Source organism: Dendrobates tinctorius, unplaced genomic scaffold, assembly GCF_039654945.1.
Source record: "Dendrobates tinctorius isolate UK_male_01 unplaced genomic scaffold, ASM3965494v1 ptg000183l, whole genome shotgun sequence".
Lineage (NCBI taxonomy): Eukaryota > Metazoa > Chordata > Amphibia > Anura > Dendrobatidae > Dendrobates > Dendrobates tinctorius.
Genome location: NW_027361850.1, coordinates 6,680,006 through 6,702,826, shown reverse-complemented (window position 1 = coordinate 6,702,826; position 22,821 = coordinate 6,680,006). Strand labels below are relative to the sequence as shown.

Here is a 22,821-nt window from a genome sequence, read left to right as displayed (position 1 = left end):
CTCTAAACTTTTCTCCAAATAAAAACAAAATGTAGACAGTCCTTTCAGCACTGAAGCAGTGCCAACAATAGGAGAGGACTGAAGACATCATCATGTGTAATTTAGAAGGAAATCTAGAAATAGATGAGCTATGGCATAACACCACTCACCCCACTCCCCTTCCTCCACCCTTCATGCTGTTACTTCCTAAGCCTTGCTTGTCATGTACTTATGTTGACACAAATTAGCCAATCGGAGAAGGCAGGAGAGAGCAGCCTGAACTAAAATGAGGCTGGGGGTGTGTTTTAGACTAAAGTAATAAAGATGAATGTCCAGCTCCACGATATAGTGAATATGCATATCCTTTATTCACTTAATCCATACAAGTGAGGTTAAAAGCCAGCATGAGGTTACAAGGCTTGCGTTCTACGCGTTTCAAGTGGCTAGGCACTCTTAATCATAATACCATTACACCTGTCAGCAGCATTGTGCACAGTAACCTACAGACAGTGTCAGGTCGGCACCAATAAACTGATTATAATGATACCTTGGTTGATGAAATCCATATGGTTGTTCTTTAATCTTCATTTTCAGTTTTGTGTTAATGAGATTCTCATGCCCTAAGGCGTGGTTGGTGTATGTGGTGCTCTAATTAGATATTCATAATGCAGACTGCTGACAGGTCACTGATCCCTCGCTGACCTGCCCCCTAGTTTGCATAATGAATATCTGAATATACTTAAAAAAAAACAAAGCCATCTGCAGGCTGGTGCCAGCCGTGGCACCTGCTCTGCAGCAAATTCGCATGTTTTGTGTGCCAATAGTACATTTTATTCAGGTTATTCAGCTAGGGAAAAAAATCAATTTGAAAACGCCTGTCTGCTGCTGTGATCCTATAGCTGCAATGAATCTACGACCATACAGTCTCACTACATTGATCGCAATAATAATACTCATTAGCAGGAGATTGAGGAGATGTTATTGTAATAATACATTTCTAGTTGGAAAGAAAAAAAAGTTCATTTTGATAATTGATGGTTATGGACCAGACTAGAACATCTTAATCTCACTACACTCCGTGTACTACACTCCCTTATTGTCTCATAGAAACCTTGTTCCATCTTCTAATGATAAAAAGACAAATATTATAAATAATATTTTATTAAGAAAATGTCAAATAAGTCAACAAACAGTCCAGGGTCATTCCTGAATTATTTTATCGCTGTTTCTCATGAATGGATACTCACCGCTCAGCTGCAATTCCAGCTACAGAAGCTACAAAATTAAATGGGATTAGTCCTTCTTGTCCTGTACGCAAGGACTTTGCTTTCCACCACTCTCCGGTTCTAAAAGGGATACAATGGCAATAGGGCCATGATTATAGAGCAGAATAAAACCCAGGTGACATCAGCTTTATATTCTAGTGAACTCCTAATTTTGTCATAAAGTAGAAATCGTACACCCTGCCCTAATGGTCACTGTTCTGCTAGTTTCCCATGATCAGCATCTGCTTTACCTTTACAGGTGCAACTTATTTGTGAACTTGCATGGAAAATTAGCAAGAGATATTTATATTTTGAAAGTCATAGAAATATCTTCAACAGCGACCACTACTTTGTTTCTTTCATGATAGCGTCCACATAGACAGTAGATTAAAGTTGGATGAACCCCTTGATTTGGGATAGGCCAACCATCTAATGAGTATGAAGTCCTTCCAAGCCTCCCCCAAGGAATGGTGTCAAAAAAAGAAGAGATTGGCAGGTTTGAATTCAAATGCCCAAACCTATTGTTCTCCTAGGAGATAAGCCCCATCATTGGTGTCTGGTAGCATCTTTCTCCCTCTTTTCCAAATGCATGGAAAAAGCAGTGATGTCTATCAGTCAACAGGTGTATAAGGTTCTTTGGTGCTTGTAGTTTGCAGGTACAATGATAGCTAAAGCAACCCTGTAAAGAATTGACCCTGCTAAAGAGCTTCTCAGTTTCCCAGACTTCTGTAAGTTTAATTTGGGGAAAGAGGGAGGAGTTAAATGCATTGAACCCTAAAATTCTACGTTTGTCAGTTCTTCAATCATCAATTTACAACCATTACTTAAGTCAGGGTGAAATAAGAAATATAGCATCAATTGGTCATGTATGCACTTACATATCCAGGATGTGCAGCTTCTCTCCAGCCTGAAAGCCAAGATCACCATCATGCACAGGCGTGTAGTCAAACAGTGCCACTACCTGTTTATCTGGGCAATAGAGAAATCAGCATGTAAAGACTGTACTGAAAATGTGAAACATGAAAAGTTTACAATCATTGTATGTGTTTACTTCAAATTTTACATTGTAATGTGTATCTTATCTGTATTGTGCCCCCAATTAAACCAAATTTTGGAAAAATAACATACCAAGTGTACATTCAGATTAGACAATTTGTATTTTTGATGATGAATTTTATTATTGAACAACTGCAGAGTGGTCAATCAGTCCAAAGGGTTATTAAACCTGAATATTTAAGAAAGAAAAAGTGAGGTTTTGTCTCTCTTAGGAGTATCTGTGTGTGAACAAATATTGGGCAACTAAAAAATTATATTGCAACTAAATGAAAAATGTAAATTTTCCCATCTGATTTCTTTATTTTAATCTATTAAAGTGAGAATAATAACCAAACAACTCAAAATGTACAAAAATACTTAAAAAAAATCAGCAACAAATACATCAACCCTTCTTTTGAATAACAGTCATGACTCATGAACCTTCCATTCATGAAGTCTGTCAGTTTCATAAAGGGAATCTGTGGTGCCCCTGAGGGTTCAGTCACCACAGAGGTACGGCACCTCCTCCTGAGGTGTAGTATCCCACTCCCCAGGAAAGATAGTAACACCTGACCAGACTCCAGCACCCACATCCAGCACAGACACCTTAGAACAGCAGAGGACCCTTTATGGCAGCTGCTTTTGTTCACGAAGGGTGCTGGGTGGTGGGTGGAGCTTAGTTTACACTAGAGGGGAAAGCTGACAGGAAGTTAGGTCAGTTCCCCGCAGGGGGAAGCAGGGAGAGGACCTCTCTGCAGTCGGAATCCCCATAGAGGGGAGAAAGACAGTTTCCCCACTGGGTAAAGGAGGGAAAGGAAAGAGGAAGAAAGAAAGATCAGTTGTTCATGAGGAAGATAGATAAAAACGAAACGTGAGGAGGAGAGAGACTGGGGAGTAGGACTAGAGCTGAGCCCTTCTCTAAGTTTAATGCGCCAAGGCCGGGCGCCTGTATCCGAGGCTGTGTGTGATACTAATGATCCTACAGCAGAAACTGGAGGAATAGAAGTTGTGACCACTTTATTCCCACCTAAGACTCGAAGACACAGCAGCAACGTGTGTGAGCCGGGACATGATTGTAAGGAGTCCCCGAAGCAGGCTACAGCTGCCTGTCATGCAAGTGGAGTTATAAGTAACATCAAGAAGGAGGAACTTGAGTATAATTCAGAACTACAAGTACTTCAGATTAGCGCTAGAAAGGAGACGTTCAGAAAAGGCACATTTGGAAGGGAGTGCTGGAAGGGTGTATTCCATCTGCCTGGGAGTTGGCCGAGCCCCTGGCTTGGATAGCATGGCACGGAAGCGGGCACCCGTCTATGCCAGAAATGTGATTAAAGTATCGGAACTGCATTCAGCTGTGTCCTTGCCTTCTTCCTGCGCCAACCCACTCAGCACTGCTACATCTCTGTGCTTAACACTACATAATCTACCTCAACATCTACTACTGCTGCCCTGGGACTACAGCTCTGCCTGTGGAGAGCTATTACATCTTTGCTGCACCACACCATCTGTCCCAGAGGATCTGCACTGCAGCACTGGTCACCTCTGACCAGATTCCAGAGGTGGCGTCACAAACTATCTACCTATAAACTTTGTTCAGCTTCATTCCACCTATATTACATGGACACCCAGGGCCACGGACCGGGTCACTGCAACCGCGACACTTCCCCTTTAAGACACCGGCTCAGTACCGAGTAATTCCACACACCTGCCCTGGGGGTGATCCAAATCTGTCATTAATTTCTTGCTATTGTGGGATTGCTACTCACTTGAGTGCATTAGGAGGCAAAACAGGAAGAGTTCCCATATAAATGTCCATGCTGGTATATTGGTGCTTCATAAACCAGCCATCAGCCAAGGAAAAATAACAGCCTTCAGTGCAGGCAAAACAAAGTAAACAGTACTTTTGACAAAGTCTCTTGAGAGCCATTCCTGGATAGCATCCAGTATACCGGCCCAGTCTCGATATAAAACTCATGAGGCTTTCTTCCTCCGTACACACAGAGGATGTGTCATTATTGTGTTGCCATTTTCCGAAGCCCATAACGGTTTTTACTTTTTTGGTTGGTAGAGCTGTGTGAGGGCTTATTTTTTGTGGGATAAGAAAACATTTTTATTGATACCATTTTGGGATAGATTGACGCTACGATCTCTTACCGAATTGTTTGCAATATTGTGGCAACAAAAAATCCTCTAAGAATTAACCTTTATTAATGTATTTTAAAAAATCAAAATGGTGCAAAGATTGAGGGCCAACAGCGAAAAGTCTCTCCTTATAAGACACCTGAAATCGCCCTACCTGCCAGCGGAGGTTGGCACCCTGGTTGTGGACATGATGGCGCCCCCGCTCAACGTCGGTAGCCCTATAGTCCCTAGTGCACCCTTAACATCCTACACACTGAGATATACACAAAAAAACACACACATACAAAAACAATTTAAGGAAGTACCCAAAATATACAGACCAATTCAAGGTCTATTAGAAGGATAAATATCTCATAATCATTGCTATATGTTCCAGGAAGGATGCAGCCAAGATGTACAGTCACACCCAAAAGAAATGGTACGGGCACTGTGCAATAGCTTTATAGATTATAGACTATTGTCCAAACTGCAGCCTATAATAGCTCAAATTATCATTAATGTGTCTACACACTCTGGCCTTACCATTTCTTTTGGGTTATTGATGTGACTGTACATCTTGGCTGCATCCCTCCTGTAACATATAGCAATAATGACGAGATATTTATCCTTCTACTAGACCTTCATTTGGTCTGTATATTTTGGGTACTTCCTTAAATTGGTTTTGTATGTGTGTGTTTTTTGTGTATATCTCAGTGTGTAGGATGTTAACGGTGCACTAGGGTCTTTAGGGCTACCGACGTTGAGCGGGGGCGCCATCATGTCCACAACCAGGGTGCCAACCTCTGCTGGCAGGTAGGGCAATTTCAGGGCTCTTTTAGGGAGAGACTAGCCCTTAGATAAGTTATTATACTATCTTTTCCTTGTTGGCCCTCAATCTTTGGCTCAAGGGCAGCACGGTGGCTCAGCGCTTGCAGCGCTGGAGTCCTGGGTTCAAATCCCACCAATGACAACATCTGCAAGGAGTATGTATGTTCTCCCCTGTGTTTGTGTGGGTTTCCTCCGGGTTCTCTGGTTTCCTCCCACATTCCAAAGACATACTGATAGGGAATTTAGACTGTGAGCCCCATCAGGGACAGCGATGATAATGTGTGTAAATCGCTGCGGAATATGTTAGCGCTATATAAAGATTATTATTATTTGCACCTTTTTAAGTACTTTTGATTTTCTAAAATACATTAATAAAGGATAATTCTTAGAGGTCTATTTTCTTTTGGTGTTTAATAAATATTGAGACTCTACTATTTCAAAAAGAAGGTTTAATGAAAAATCCTGCAATTTTTTTGGTGTTTTGAATATTTTTCTGTTTATGGTGTTTACAGATTGGGTTAATAATTAATTTGCTTTGATAGATCGGACGTTTAAGGATGTGGTGATACCACGTATGTGTATTTTTTTAATATCTTTATTTTTAATGGAAAAAAGGGTGTGGTTTGAACTTTTATTTTTTCACATTCTTTAAAACTTTTTTTTAAAATCTTTTACTGTATCTAGTACTGTACTTATTGGACTTGAACCTGCGATCATCTGATCGCTTGTACTGTTCACAGCAATACTTTGAAGATCAGCCAACCGTGGGTGTATTAGCAACCCATCTGGTAGATTGTGAGCCCTCGCTGTCAGGGTCCTCTCTCCTCCTGTACCAGTCATGACTTGTATTGTTTAAGATTACTTTACTTATTTATATTATGTATATCCCTTTTCACATGTAAAGCGCAATGGAATAAATGGCGCTATAATAATAAAAAATAATACTCTACCAACCATGATTGCATCATGGGGCACCGATGGCCACATAGATTACTGTGTCCCCGTGCAATGGTGTTGTTAATGTCGCTGTCAGAATTTGACAGTGGTATTAAGCAGGTTTACAGCTACACTCCACCTATGGCTGTTAGAGGCAGATTATAGCTGTATGTCACAGCTATTCTCTTCCGGGTATAGGTTTAGCTCTCTTTCTGAGCCCGCTCCATACACCCCCCCACTGACTTGGGCCTTATATCTATAGTGGATGCCTTTAAGGGGTGAAACTTACCATCAATCTCAAAGATTATTACGGTGCAAAATAAGATGACAATGGAGCATGGAATGATGGTCTTTCCTTTTCACCAATGAGTCATGCTTTTGTCTTGGATGCAATGATAGTTGGTCAGAAGACAAAATCGGCAATGTCATAACGAGGCCTTCATGAGGGAACATCACCCCAGGAACACAGTAGTCGCATCCTTCTAGTCTTCATTCCAGGAACACTAACAGCTGAGCATTATATTGATTTGGTTGTGGAACCAGTGGTACAGCCATTTCTTCAGTGTCCCAAAAGCTGTATTTGATCATTACATTATTACTGAGAGCAGATTGCGTGGCCCAAACATCTATCATAGCTTGTAGCATCTCCAGATTTGTATTCCATCTCACATCTGGGTAATTGCAAAGTGTCCTGCCAGCGGTGGATCTTGATGATTTGCATGCCCAACTGCATTTAGCATGGCACAACATTCCTCAGACAACCATTAATGACCTCATTCATTACAGCCAAAAAGTTACAGGTGCATGAATTTCTGAGCATGGCTCTCATACTTGATACTAAATAAATCGAGATGTTTTGAAAATGTTGTTTCCATTTTTTCATAATTTGCATTTCATTAAAATGTCTGTTGATCTTGAGATTTCTATAATTCCACAACTTTTAATTTTTGGTGTTGCAATGTCAATCAATGCTGAGGAATGTATTTCGGCAGCCATATTTTGAGACTTATAACTTTTTTAATTTAATTTTTTGGGAGGTGAGGCAACAGAGAAACATCAGTATTTTGTTTTATGGAATTTACGGTTCAATATATCGTGATATTGTGACAGTTTGATATTTTAATAATTTAGACTTTTCTAAATCCTGAAATGACAAAAATGTACTTTTTATGCTTTTTTTTGCAGAATGGGAAAATTGAGAGAATTAAAAATTGTATTTTAATAATATTTTAACCCATTTCCGATGTCAGGCGTTATAGTACGCTGACGTCGGACTCCCTCCCTTTGATGTGTGCTCCAGTGGTGAGTCCACATCTTTCCCGGGCACATGTCACCTGTTTTAAACAGCTGACATATGCCTGGAACACCCGTGGGTGGAATCGCGATCCACCCGTGGCTATTAACCCATTAAATGCTGCTGTCAAACGCTGACAGCGGCATTTAACTCGCGCTTCTGGCCATCGGACCGGAAATCTGCCTACTGTTGACTTCGTCACGTGATCTCGGGTCACCCGTTCGTTGGCATGACAACCAGAGGTCTCTCCCCTACTAAGCTCTGCCTGTGGCTTAACATTAGTACAAAATTGCAGACAGGTTCCAGGACAACCCATTTGTCTGCTACAATTGCATATCTGGGGGTCCTGATAAGTTGAGAGAGGAAATCACCCTCTGTCTACACTCACCAACGGTATTCATGAGGTTAAACTGCAACAAATATCACTGATGTCGAATGTGGCATTTCTGTAACACAGCCAGCACCTCTTCCATAAACCAGCACCTGACATGTGACATACATGTAGAGCACACTACCTCCGATTTTATTTAACTACAGCGCGGTCAGTGATTCCAAGACATTGGAAAACAACCCATAATCCCTTAATGTCGGAATGGTTTGCCAAGATGGTTAATAATTTTAGGATAGAAGAACTCACAGCTGAAAGCTCTGGACGCGGTGATAATTTTAGAAGATTGTTGAGTGACTGGATCCTGTTTCAGGACTCATTGGATTTTTAGAAACTATACCAATAGATGAGTTGTTCTCTCGTGAAGTGTGTCTGAGTTGGTGCTCTGTGCTTACCTCAATATTTTCGCCTCATTTCCTTCATCTTTCTCTCCTTCCCTTTTTTCATTCCCCTTCTCCCTGTTACCCCTCTTCTTTCATCCCTCTTCTCCCTCCTAATCCCCCCTTTCTAATTTTTTTATTTATTTATTTTTTTTTTTTTCTCTTCTCTTACCCTCTTTCTCTTTGTAACCTCTATGTTGGAGTTTTCCGAATAATTTTTCATTTGCTGATATTAAAATGTTGGTAGTTTCTTTTTTGCAGTTGCAAGGTTCAGCGACCTGGTTATATTTCTGCATGAATATTCTTATCGGTGCAAGTTTTGTTAAGTCCTGAGTGACTTATTTGATCATAATATATTTGGTCGAATGTTATAGGTTTTTTGTATTTTCAAAATTGATTATTATAAGCAAATCGAACTTATCACATTACATCAAGCGCCTGTAGCATTTGCAACATTTGTGATGACTAGAGATGATCTAATGGAATTTAAGTCTAATTTTTCATAGAATTCAAATGTCCTGGCGAATTTGATCAAATTGCGATTCAATTTGCTTGGACGACCATCCAAAACAAAAATACATTGCATCAGCCAGAGGGTGGGCTCACATGATGTAAGGCTTCGAGACTCAAGCTTCCTTATAATGCCTTACAGCTATCATGCTACATGATCAATAGGAGCCAATCTGGGGGGATGAAGAAGAGCAATATAAAAAGATGAGGGCAGGGAAAGCTGTGGCCATTTTATGGTGGTACAGCCTAGGGATAGGATGCCAGAGCACACAGATCATCATTACAGATAGTTATATAATGGGCTAAACCAGAAAGTGGCGTGCTACTGCAGCACTGAAGAACCGGAAATGGGAGTGATACTCACAGTCTGTGCATAATAGTACACAGGCTCAAATGTTAGGGAGGTATGGCATCTGCAGACAGTATATTCATTGATCCATGATACACTGCAGTCGAACCTTAAACGGATTGTCATGAAAGTCTGCAGTAACTCTATTTGACTGCAGACTTGTGAATCCACTTGTGGATGTTGATCTCCATGAGTTCATTCATCCTCATTTTACACAGTCCTTTACTAGGCATTGCTCCTACCAGCCAGTTTCCTACTCCACACTGATGAGGGGCAATACCCCGAAACAGCTGTCTGTGGATGGATACCATGTTTTGGCATAGGTGGTTTTCCTTCATTGGAGACTGTCCTTCCCGTGGTTGTTCCTTCCCGGGGAAAGACCTGGCTGGTCATTGCTTGCGTTGAGAAACATGTGATGGTGTCTCCGCGGCTTCTATTTTGCATGTTTTGCATATTTCCCATAAGGGATGGGGGCAGTGCTCTAGAATCACTGCGTTGAGAAACACGTGATGGTGTCTCCGCAGTGTTGGATGTTGATCTCCATGAGTTCATTCATCCTTATTTTACACAGTCCTTTACTAGGCATTGCTCCTACCAGCCAGTTTCCTACTCCACACTGATGAGGGGCAATACCCCGAAACAGCTGTCTGTGGATGAATACCATGTTTTGGCATAGGTGGTTTCCTTCATTGGAGACTGTCCTTCCCGTGGTTGTTCCTTCCCGGGGAAAGACCTGGCTGGTCATTGCTTGCGTTGAGAAACATGTGATGGTGTCTCCGCGGCTTCTATTTTGCATGTTTTGCATATTTCCCATAAGGGATGGGGGCAGTGCTCTAGAATCACTGCGTTGAGAAACACGTGATGGTGTCTCCGCAGTGTTGGATGTTGATCTCCATGAGTTCATTCATCCTCATTTTACACAGTCCTTTACTAGGCATTGCTCCTACCAGCCAGTTTCCTACTCCACACTGATGAGGGGCAATACCCCGAAACAGCTGTCTGTGGATGGATACCATGTTTTGGCATAGGTGGTTTCCTTCATTGGAGACTGTCCTTCTCGTGGTTGTTCCTTCCCGGGGAAAGACCTGGCTGGTCATTGCTTGCGTTGAGAAACATGTGATGGTGTCTCCGCGGCTTCTATTTTGCATGTTTTGCATATTTCCCATAAGGGATGGGGGCAGTGCTCTAGAATCACTGCGCTGAGAAACACGTGATGGTGTCTCTGCAGTGTTGGATGTTGATCTCCATGAGTTCATTCATCCTCATTTTACACAGTGAATCCTCATAGTGCACACTGTCAGGATTCTCCAAAGCCAGGAGCAGGCGGTCATGTGACTACAAGTAGGCTATATGCATAACCCCATCCACATTTACAATTAGGCAGGGGTGGCCTCTCTCCATCCAGAGAACTGGGCTAGACCGCACATGACTAGTCGGAATGTGGCTTGGGGCTTGTGTATATGCTTGAATTCACGTGACAGCCCACTCTCGGCGCCAGAGAATCCTGACAGAGCCTAAAAAGATCCACAAGTCTGCAGACTTTCCTGCTAAATCTTAAACCTTAAACAAAAGAATATTTTGACAGATTGAAAAAAGCTATTGTATCTGTTTAGTCATTTTCAAAATAGCATATCTGTTGATCGAAAAAAAAAAAGGTATAATTTTTTCACTGCTGGTAGAGAAGCTATTGCTTCTTTACTTTCAAAACAGTGCACCTGTTTCTGCTCCCTAAATGAAGGGATCATTTTTGGATAGCTTGTGAACAGGCTACTGATTCTTCATTTAGCAAAGAATTGATCATTTGATACACCCCAAACAGAGAGAATTTTTCCACCACCACATGTAAATAAAGGCCAATACGTCTTCCGAGAGGTTTATTAAAATTCTAGGAGACCTCAGAGTATTACAGACGCGTTTTTTTTTTTGGGGGGGGGGCAATTAGAGGCTTTGGAATAGTGAGTTTAAAGGCAAATCAAATCAAATCTTTTGTGGAAATTTTGTTGAACTCGGCAAATTCAAATTTCAAAAGATTCAAATATCTCTGGTTATAAATGTGTTGGAACATCTCAGCTAGAGCTGATCATGCTCTAAGCTGCGGTCACACTAGCGATAAACTCGCGCATCAATACCCAGCACTGCCACCGAGACTCGGGAGGGGAGTGTGCGGCTGCATGTATTTCTATGGCAGTGCCGGGTATTGATGCGAGAGGCTCGCGCAAGTTTCTCGCATCACACTCGCAAGTGTGACCCTGGCCTAAAGCACAAAAATTGCAACATTCCACCTGTCCCTTCAAATGTCATATTTTGATAATTAATTTTTATAGAAAGTATAGGTAAGTACAAGATTGCAGACATGCAACCCCTTTAAAAATAGACCTGTCACCAAGTGAAAAGTGCCAAGTTTTTGGTCTTTTTCATTTCCACTGCTTCCTTGAGTAGTCCCTTCTTTGTTTTTTTTATCCACCATATGATTTTAGAGGTATGAGCCTGACATTGCTGTACATAATGGTCCTTTTATGGGTTGCTTTTGCTGCGCCTTTACAGGTGGATTTCAGGCAGAATCCAACTGAAAAAGACATCTCGTACAAATAGCCTTAGGCCAGTGTCACACACAACGATAAAAAATCGGTCCAATTTTTACGGACCAAAATCGGACAAATGTTTCATGAACAGTGATCCGTCTGTCACCCGAATTTCCTGCGATGATCCAATTTTATTTGCATCCAAGCATCCGTTTGACATCCGGCAAGCGATATTTTCTCAGAGGCTTGCAAAATGGACATATAATGGATCCCTATGGCAGGTTAAAACCCAAAACGAAAGAAGATATATACACATAGAATATATATATATATATATATATATACATACATGTCATTAAGACACATATATATATATATACTAGCTGAAGAGCTCGGCGTTGCCTGGGCATAGTAACTAACTGTGGTTAGTTATAACAAATTATAATGATTATATTGCACATAAAAACCGTGCATCTAATCGTATCCTGTGTGATACTGACTGCTGAGCCGTGTAGCTAATACTATTCTGTGTGATACTGTGTCCTGCAGTCTGTGTCAGAGGGTGGTCTGTGTTGGCACAGTAATAAATTGTGTTATTTCCAGCTTTACAGAAGGACGATAACACCATAGAAATGATAAGAATAATAGGCCTCATTTACCACAACTGTCTACAAAGAAAACTGTTGCTGATAGCAACTGTTACGGTTCCCTATTGCAAGTAGGAAGGCAAAAGGAAACCCGAGAGTGGACCCTCTGGGTCAAGACCCCAGAGCCCCCCCGAGGGCGAGCACCTAGGTGAGGACTACCCCCTATACAGGGAGTGTTAGGGGCAGACCCCCAGGGGATAGGGCCACGACGGCCGGAACCAAAGGGGCGACTGGGGTAATAGACTGGAAGGAAGCACTGGCGTACCCGTACAGGAGGACACAAGAGAACGCAGAAACTGAACAGGACTGGAGAGCCAGGGGCGTCGGAGACAGGAGGCTGCAATAGAGAGGAAGCACAATAATGAACAAAACAGGAGGTTACAGGCGAACGGAGGAAGGCAGAAGCAGGGCAGAAACTGAGACAGCAACAGGGAGGCAAAATGAGAAGGGAAAGCGCAGACAGAGAGCCAAGGAGACACAAGCGCAGCGCTGACAGTGGCACGGGAGAGGGGCCTGGAAATACAGAGGACGCCGCACGGGGCAGCGTTACCGCATTTGAAGAACCGGCGTCTTACCTGTCCAGACGCCAGTCATAAGTAGCGCTGGGCGCCGCCATATTGGAGGCGGGGCCAGCGCGTCATGTTACCCAGGGGGCTGCGCACCTGGAGGGAGACAGAGCGCAGGCGCCTGCCAGCGGGGACGCTGGACAGCGGGCGCGTGGACGCGCCGGAGAGCAGTAGCGAGCCGGGACATGCGCGCTGGAGGGTAAGTGGAACCCGGGGGCGCAACAGTACCCCCCCTTTACGTCCCCCCCTCCTCACATTGGAGATAAATCGTCTCATAATGCAAGGAGCATCAATATTCTCCTGGGGTTCCCATGATCTCTCCTCAGGACCGACACCCTTCCAATCTATTAGAAACAGGGTCTTTCCCTTAACTGTCTTCATAGCCAATATATCCCGAACCTCAAAGGTGTTATCTGAGCTACAAGGTTGGGAGGTTTGGGAGGGCGCAGAGTGGTATTGGTTAAACACGGCAGGTTTGAGGAGAGACACATGAAAGGTATTGGGAATCTTTAGTGAGGCGGGCAATTTCAATTTGTAGGCCACGTCGTTGATGCGACTTAAGACCTGAAAGGGGCCAATGTAACGAGGACCTAACTTATAACAGGGAATCTTCAACCTGATTTGCCGGGAAGACAACCAAACTCTATCCCCTGGGCGATACGGAGGTGCGTCTAGCCAACTTTTGTCAGCATACCTCTTCATCCTGAGGCTGGCACTCTCGAGGGCTACTTTGGTCTCCCTCCAAATCTGAGAGAAGTCTACAGACAAGGAGTCCGCTGCCGGTACACCCGAGGTAGGGGACACAGGAAGGGGAATGCCGGGGTGTTGACCAAAAACCACAAAAAAGGGAGATTTGGAGGAGGCTTCACTTGGATGGTTATTATATGCAAACTCAGCCCAAGGAAGAAGTGAAACCCACTCATCTTGGTGTGCATTGGAAAAATGCCGGAGATAGGATGTTAGTGCCTGGTTGACTCGCTCGACTTGGCCATTAGACTGAGGGTGATAGACAGAGGAAAAATCTAGAGTGATCTTCAGCAACCCGCAGAGGGCTCGCCAAAAACTGGAGGTAAACTGGACTCCTCGATCCGAGACAATATGCTGTGGAAAACCATGGAGGCGAAAGACATGGAGCAGGAAGATCCTTGCCAACTCAGAGGCGGTAGGAAGACCAGGTAGAGCGATAAAGTGAGCCATCTTGGAAAATCGGTCCACGACTACCAAAATAACCGTACATTTAGAAGAGGTGGGCAAATCGGTGATGAAGTCCATTGCAATATGAGTCCATGGATTGGTAGGTACAGGTAACGGATGTAGGAGTCCCGAAGGACGATGTCGTGGTACCTTATTCCGGGCACACGAAGGACAGGAGGCGATGAAATCCTGGACTTCCTTGCGAAGCGAAGGCCACCAATAATGGCGGGAGGCAAGCGAGAGAGTCTTTTTAACCCCAGAGTGTCCTGAAAGTCTAGACGAGTGGCTCCAACGAAGAACCTTGAGTCTATCTCCACTCCGAACAAAGGTTATACCAGATGGTGGGGAGACTAGGCTTACAGGAGCCACGGTAAGGATTTTAGCGGGGTCGATGAGATGCGCTGGACCCTCCTCATTATCCACTGGCTGGAATGACGTGACAGGGCATCTGCCTTGATATTCTTATCCCCGGGTCAGAAGTGGAGCTCAAAATCAAAGCGTTCGAAGAACAAGGACCACCTGGCTTGCCGGGGATTGAGCTTTTGGGCGGACTGAAGATAGGCCAAATTCTTCCAGAGCTATTTTTATGGCCAAAAGTTCTTTGTCTCCAACCACATAGTTAAGTTCGGGAGCGGAGAAGGCCTTTGAAAAGAACCAGCAGGTGAGAGTACGTCCGGAGGAGGTTTTCTGCAGCAGAACTGCTCCTGCTCCCACCGACGAGGCGTCCACCTCTAAAATGAATGGTCGGTTGGTATCGGGACGATGGAGTACCGGAGTCTTCGCAAACTCCTGCTTCAAGGTTTCAAAGGCAGCCTCAGCATCAGAGGGCCAATGATTGGAATCGGCCCCTTTGCAGACAAGAGCTGAGATGGGTTTAGTCAACGAGGAAAAGTGGGGGATAAACTGCCGGTAATAATTGGCAAACCCCAAAAACCGTTGGATAGCCTTTAGTCCGAGGGGACGCGGCCACTTGAGAACTGCCGAGACTTTCTCAGGGTCCATCTCTAACCCGGAGTTCGAGACGATGTACCCAAGAAACGGCAACGAAGTCTGCTCAAAAAGGCATTTCTCCAACTTGGCGAAGAGATGGTTCTCCCTAAGACGCTGGAGGACTTGGCGAACGTCTCGTCGATGTGTGGCCAGATCCGGAGAGAAGACTAAGATGTCATCAAGGTAGACTACGACACAGGGGTAGAGGAGATCTCGAAAGACATCATTAACAAGTTCTTGGAATACTGCAGGTGCGTTGCAGAGCCCAAAGGGCATAACCAAATACTCGTAGTGCCCGTCTCGTGTGTTGAATGCTGTTTTCCACTCATCTCCAGCCCGTATGCGAACCAGATTATAGGCCCCTCGTAGGTCAAGCTTAGTAAACACACGTGCTCCTTTCAGCCGATCGAAGAGCTCAGAGATGAGTGGCAGTGCATATTTGTTCTTCACGGTGATACGATTCAGGCCACGGTAATCAATGCAGGGACGCAACAACCCATCCTTCTTCTTTACAAAAAATAAGCCCGCTCCTGCAGGGGACGAAGACTTGCGAATGAAGCCCCTGGCCAGGTTGTCTTCGATGTATTCAGACATGGCCTTGGTCTCCGCCGAGGAGAGAGGATAAATCCTACCCCGAGGCGGGGTGGTGCCGGGGGCGAGTTCAATGGGGCAGTCGTACGGTCGGTGCGGCGGTAAAGTCTCGGCCTCTTTCAGCGCACTTTGCACAAGGAGAAGCTGTATGGGAGAGTGATGCGAAAGAAGCCGTTTCTGCAAGCACGCCACAAACAGAGTCGCCTGAGGCATGCAAAAGCACATTTGGACAAGCCAGTTACATTTTGGAAGAAGGTCCTGTGGACTGATGAAACAAAGATTGAGTTGTTTGGTCATACAAAAAGGCGTTATGCATGCGCTGTATTGTTGACCGATGCACAGTGACACCATCTGCAGCAAGATGATGCTGCAGGTCTTTGGAGGTGGTCTGTGGATTGTCCTTGACTGTTCTCACCATTCTTCTTCTCTGCCTTTCTGATATTTTTCTTGGCCTGCCACTTCTGGGCTTAACAAGAACTGTACCTGTGTTCTTCCATTTCCTTACTATGTTCCTCACAGTGGAAACTGACTGGTTAAATCTCTGAGACAACTTTTTGTATCCTTCCCCTGAAAATCTATGTTGAATAATCTTTGTTTTCAGATCATTTGAGAGTTGTTTTGAGGAGCCCATGATGCCACTCTTCATAGGAGAATCAAATAGGAGAACTACTTGCAAGTGGCCACTTTAAATACCTTTTCTCATGATTTGATACACCTGGCTATGAAGTTCAAAGCTCAATGAGGTTACAAAACCAATTTAGTGCTTCAGGAAGTCAGTAAAAAGTAGTTAGGAGTGTTCAAATCAAGAAAATGATAAGGGTGCCCATACTTTTGCACCGGTCAAATTTTGTTTAAATGCAGATTGCACATTTTCTGTTAGTACAATAAACCTCATTTGAATACAGAAATATAACTGAGTCCATCAGTTATTAGACATATGAAACTGAAATAGCTGTTGCAAAAACCAAAATTGTTATAAAGAAAAAAGGTTAACATTAATAGGGGTGCCCAAACTTTTACATATGACTGTATGTGTGGTGAAATGTGTGCTGAGGGTGGTATATGGGTTGAAGCACGTGGTAGTGTGTGGCGCATTTTGTGCGTGTGTTCATATCCCAGTGTGTGGTGAGTATCCCATGTCAGGACCCCACCTTAGCAACTGTACGGTACATACTGTTTGGCGCCATCGCTCTCATTCTTTAAGTCCCCCTTGTTCACATCTGGCAGCTGTCAATTTGCCTCCAACACTTTTCCTTTCACTTTTTCCCCATTATGTAGATAGGGGCAAAATTGTTTGGTGAATTTGAATGCGCGGGGTTAAAATTTCACCTCACAACATAGCCTATGACGCTCTCAGGGTCCAGACATGTGACTGTGCAAAATTTTGTAGCTGTAGCTACGACGGTGCAGATGCCAATACATACACTTTTTCCCTATTATGTAGATAGGGGCAAAATTGTTTGGTGAATTGGAACGTGCGGGGTTAAAATTTTGCCTCAGAACATAGCCTATGACGCTCTCGGGGTCCAGACGTGTGACTGTGCAAAATTTTGTGGCTGTAGCTGCGACGGTGCGTATGCCAATCCTGGACATACATACACACCCACATTGAGCTTTATATATTAGATATATTTATAACTAGCTGAAGAGCCTGGCGCTGCCCGGGCATAGTAACTAACTGTGGATAGTTATAACAAATGGAATCCCATAGTCCCGTGCCCATATACCCATCATACCTATCCTCCATCCCATAGTCGAGTGCCCATATACCCATCACACATCCTCCATCCCATAGTCCCATGCCCATATACCCATCATACATATTCGCCATCACATAGTCGAGTGCCCATATACCCATCACACATCCTTCATCTCATAGTCCCATGCCCAAGTACCCATCATACATATCCTCCATCCCATAGTCCCGTGCCCATATACCCATCATACATATCCACGATCCCATAGTCCTGTGCCCATATACCCATCATACATATCCTCCATCCCATAGTCGTGTGCCCATATACCCATCACACATCCTCCATCCCATAGTCCCATGCCCATATACCCATCATACATATCCTCCATCCCATAGCCCCTTGCCCATATACCCATCATACATATCCGCCATCCCATAGTCCCGTGCCCATATACCCGTCATACATATCCTCCATTCCATAGTCCAGTGCCCATATACCCATCACACATCCTCCATCCCATAGTCCTGTGCCCATATACATATCCGCCATCCCATAGTCCCGTGCCCATATACCCATCACACATCCTCCATCCCATAATCAACCATTATGACATCATAATGCGCGGTGGGGCTTGCAACCTATGATGACATCAGCGTCGCCATGGCAACCATTATGACATCATAATGAGGGGCGGGGCTTGATACACACATTTATATATATGTATTCTATGTGTCTATATCTATTCTTTCGTTTCTTTATTAAACATGTCAGTGTGATTTTACTGTATTGCAAAATGAATTGCCGGCTTTTCTTAAAGGACACCGGGTGCGATTTTACTGCAAGTCACACTTGTGGTTCGTTTGTTTTTTAATCGCACCCATAGACTTGCATTGGCGAGTCCGATCTGAAAATTGGTGACAATCGCAGCATGCTGCGATTGTCTCGGTCCGAGGAAAAGATCCAAAAAAAAATCGGATAATGGGAGCTACACCATAGAATAACATTGGGACGATTGCAATGCGATTTTTTAATCGCATTGCATTCGTCCGATTTTTTTCGCTAGTGTGACTCTGGCCTTAGTGTTAGTTCCCACAAGTATAAGGTGAGTTTGTTTTTTTTATGTTTTTTATGTTTCATTGTGTTTTTTTCTGTTTTTGATTTGTCATGTTTTAAATAAAATTGATTTGTTTTAGATACTTTGTTATTTGGTTTTGATAAACCTCTATTGATAAAGTCATTTGCATATTTCATGTGTTTTTAGTACTTTTTTGCTGCATTTTTTAATTTGCAGATTTTCCTTATCTCACTCATCATCTGTAGTGAAAATCCACACATGAAATGCTTATTTACCATACGACAAATGGACATGTTTGTGAGAACTTAGCTATGTAGTATTTTTTTACAGCAACATTGCACTAATGTTTTTTTTATATATTTTACTTACCATGCACTGGCGAAATGGGAGGAGCTTGAGACATATATGAGACCAATGGGTCCTGTATATCATATTGCATGGTCATCTGGGAGGGCAACAAAATGAAGAAATAATGATTCACATGTAAATATATAACTTTGTTTCTTTGTGACCTTCTATAACTTATGGTAGTGTCATCCCAATAAGAGTGTAGAGTATGTTAAAATATATAATGTAAATTGTGTCACATGCTGATTTATCACAAATTTTGCTGCACATTTCTCTCTATGAGAAACCATAAGTTCAACGGGTACATATTGATCATAAATGGGTATTACAGACACAATACCAGTGTATCTTTGAACCTATATAAGCCACTCTAACATAGTAACATAGTTTTGAAGGCTGAAGGAAGACCTTATGTCCATCTAGTTAAGCCTATTTTTAACTAACTCTATTGGTTATAAATGAAAATAAAAAAACAGGAAAAATAGGAGTTTGTGGCTAAAATAAAAAAAAAACTTTTATTGTTTGCAAATAAAAAAAAATGAAGAAACATTTAAAGAGAGATTCCAGTGCTGTTTATAATCTGAAAAATACGGTGCCTAATAGGTGCTGTCAGAAAAAACATTTACTTTTAGTCAGGAACCTGCAGCTCTCTGGTGCCCCCTTACCTTGCAGGCCAATAAGGTTATTGCCAGAGGATAAGACAATAAGCACAGCTGCTCTAATTTATGTTGAATATCGTGGCCCGTGATGTGACGGGATGTATATATACCACCAGTTTCGAATAGGAACATATATATACCTCAATCCAGTCACCACCAAGTCCCCAACACCACATAAATATGAAAACTATGCTGCCACCACCGACCTCTTATAGATGGATCGGACACCCGTTTGGTAACGTGAACTTGCGCAAAGTATGTGGTGGATCACTCACAGAGCAAGAAGAATGAAGCTAGTAAATTTATCATTTTTACTCCGGAAGAATCGGCAGTGTTTACAAAAGATAAAAAGAATGATAAAATACAAAAGAGACAACATACATATAAACAGTTAAGAAATAAAAGGGATAAAAATACTAAACTTACTAAATCTCAGTCACAGGTATGACGTGTTGATAAAGGGGAGAATTCCAAAGAAATGATCCAGTACCACAGCATGGTGTCTAGCTGTCTCTCCTGGCTCTGAATGAATGCCAAAGATGGATGTTCTTGTTTTATGCTTTGGCCATAAAACTAGGAGCTCCCATTTTGCTGACCTCACATATGGGCTGTTTTCTGGGAGCTACACATGTCTTTGAAAGTTATCAATTTCTCTTTTTCTTCATATCTTTGGCCTGGAAGCTCGCAGGCTGAAGATATTAGCAATATCTTTTCCCTTGCAATTTTACCATTTTTAGAGTCCACACACGGAATGTCTGTGATTTGCTGGTGGGCATTTCCCAGGTTTATGAGAGCCCTAAATGCCGCAAAACCCTGCCATGCATAACCCAAAGTGCCCAGATCCTGAAAATCTAATTTTCATGTTTCTGGGATTAGTGTGTGTTATTAAATTTTACTTTGAGTGTTATGCCTAGAGGACAAAGAGATTTTTGGAGGGAAAACACATTCAGCTCTACTAGTGTTGGCAGGCAATAAAACTGACCATTTGCTTGAAGGGGGGTGGAAATTCACAGAGAGAGGGGATTGTATGTAAAGCCCCCCGTCACACACAGTGATCTCGCTAGCGAGATCGCTGCTGAGTCACAAGTTTTGTGACGCAACAACGATCTCACCAGCGAGATCGCTGTGTGTGACAACTATCAGCGACCAGCCCCCCTGCCAGGTATCGCTGATCGTTGTTGAAACATCTGGACATTTTTGGGGTCACTGGTCTCCCGCTGGCCAGCATGCATCGCTGCGTGTGACAGGCGGGAGATCAGCGACCAGCGAGCAGGAGCTGGTAATGTGGCGCCCCCAGGAGTATGGTCGCCACAGTGGCATTACCTTCCTCCTAGGGAGTGTGATGTCATGCTTGGAAGCAATAAAGGGTCTCTCTGTCAGGTAAATTCAACACACAGCACAGTTCCCTCTCCAGGCCAGCAAAGGGAGCTCTGAACCAAAGCTGGGGGAGGAGCTGCTCTCTGGGGGCCTGGAAGGGGAAGTTAGTTCATGTGAGCAGGGTGAAGTGTGTGGACGGGAGAAGAAGAGCTGGAGGATTGAGCAGAGTTCAGGCTCACTTCTAGCGTAGCGCATGGTCCAGAGTCCGGTCTCCGAGGTTGTATGGATACTGATGTTTCTGTAGCAGAAACTGGAGGAATAGGAAGCTCGGTTCCCACATAAGACTCAGAGGCACAACAGCAACGTGTGAGCCAGAAGAAGGAGGCTACAGCTGTCTGCCATACAAAGGGGTTCTAAAAGAGCAAGCAAGAGGAACTTCAGTGTAACTCAGTACTGCATGTACCTCAGATCAGCTCTAAAAAGGAGACTACACAACCCATCTGCATAGAGAGATTCCTGAGTTGCTTCCAGGCTGGCCAACTCCTGTTCCATCTGTAATCTGGATCCTGGACTGCACTTGCAAAGCAAAGTAAAGGTAAAGGAAACTGCACCCTGTTGGTCATTGCCTTCTTCCTACAACCCCTTCAGCACTGCTACATCTCTGTGCCTAACACTGCACCCTCTTCCTCAACACCTATTACTACTGCCCTGGGACTACAGCTCTACCTGTGGGGAGCTATTTCATCTTGCTGCCTTATACATCTGTCCCAGAGGATCTGCCTGCAGCATCGGCTTAACCCCTTCATTACCGAGCACCACAGGTGGTGTCACGTATCATGCACTTATAAACTTTAATCAGCCACGCTTAACCCCTTTTACATGGACGCCCAGGGCCACGGACCAGGTCACCGCTACAGTGACACTTCCCTCTGAGATACCGGCCCGGTACCGAGTACCCCACTGCCCTGGCGGGCAACCCATTTTGGCGTCACGAACAGGATTTAAGAAGCCCAGTGTCCCCGGGTCCTGTGTGCCAGAGACTGTGTGTGTGTGCCATAGGCCTATTGCGCCATAGCGCATATTGGCCATAGCCGCCATTACCCCCCACTTGGCGCACGCAGGAAGCCAAAGGGGCGGGCCATCATGGGCGGAGCCAGCCAGAGCGCGAAAAGTGAAGTGCTGCGCGGGAAGAGACCAGCTTGCGGGAAGTGAGAAGGCCTGCAGTCCCGGTGTCCCCCGATCATCCAGCCTGCGGAGCAGCAACCGGTAAGCCAGCGCAACCCAGGGCCTGGCCAGCGTTAACTAGGGGGAGGAGAATGTCTGAGGCAAGAGAAGATGCCGAGTTGAACGCCACCGCACCCCCCACAGCGCTGCAAGATACAGGGGCCAGCGCAGCTGCGGCCCCAATGGCACTGCAGAATCCAGCAGCCAGTGCCACTTCCAGAACGCATCAGGAACAAGCGCCCATCACAGCAGTCCCCATAATGCCGCTGTCCATGCTCTATATACCGGGAGCAGCCTGGTTACCGCAGTACTCAAGGGAGTCACATATCCTGAGTGAATTTAAAGAGAGACTGTGCAGACGGTTTGAGGTGTATCTGTGGCGCCCCCAGGAGTATGGTCGCCACAGTGGTATTACCTTCCTCCTAGGGAGTGTGATGTCATGCTTGGAAGCAATGAAGGGTCTCTCTGTCAGTTAATCACAACACACAACACAGCTCCCACTCCAGGCCAGCAGAGGGAGCTCTGAACCCAAAACTGGGGGAAGAGCTGCTCTCTGGGGGCCAGGAAGGGGAAATTTAGTGAGTTCGTGTGAGGAGGGAAACGTTTGTGGACGTGAGGAGAGGAGCTGGAAGATTTAGCAGAGTTCAGAGCTCACTTCTAGCTACAGTGCATGATCTGGAGCCCAGTCTCCAAGGTTGTATGGATACTGATGTTCCTGCAGCAGAAACCAGAGGAATAGTAAGCTGTAAATGCTCTGTTCCCACATAAGACTCGGAGGCACAACAGCAACGTGTGAGCCAGAAGAAGAAGAAGGCTACAGCTGTCTGCCATACGAGGGAGTTCTAAATGAGAACAAGCAAGTGGAACTTCAGTGTAACACAGTACTGCAAGTACCTAAAATAAGCG

At 44.2% G+C, this 22,821-nt stretch overlaps 1 protein-coding gene across 1 annotated transcript in view; it reads right to left on the bottom strand.

Moving 5' to 3' along the window:
- The window catches only part of LCK (LCK proto-oncogene, Src family tyrosine kinase), a 175,044-nt gene that overhangs the window by 63,380 nt on the left and 88,843 nt on the right, over positions 1-22,821 (bottom strand). The window contains exons 3-5 of the mRNA XM_073551982.1: positions 18,737-18,812; positions 2,123-2,213; positions 1,227-1,325 (exon numbers count right to left, since the gene is read on the bottom strand). Coding sequence (XP_073408083.1) covers positions 1,227-1,325; positions 2,123-2,213; positions 18,737-18,812 — 266 coding nt within the window. The remainder of the gene's footprint in view (positions 1-1,226; positions 1,326-2,122; positions 2,214-18,736; positions 18,813-22,821) is intronic.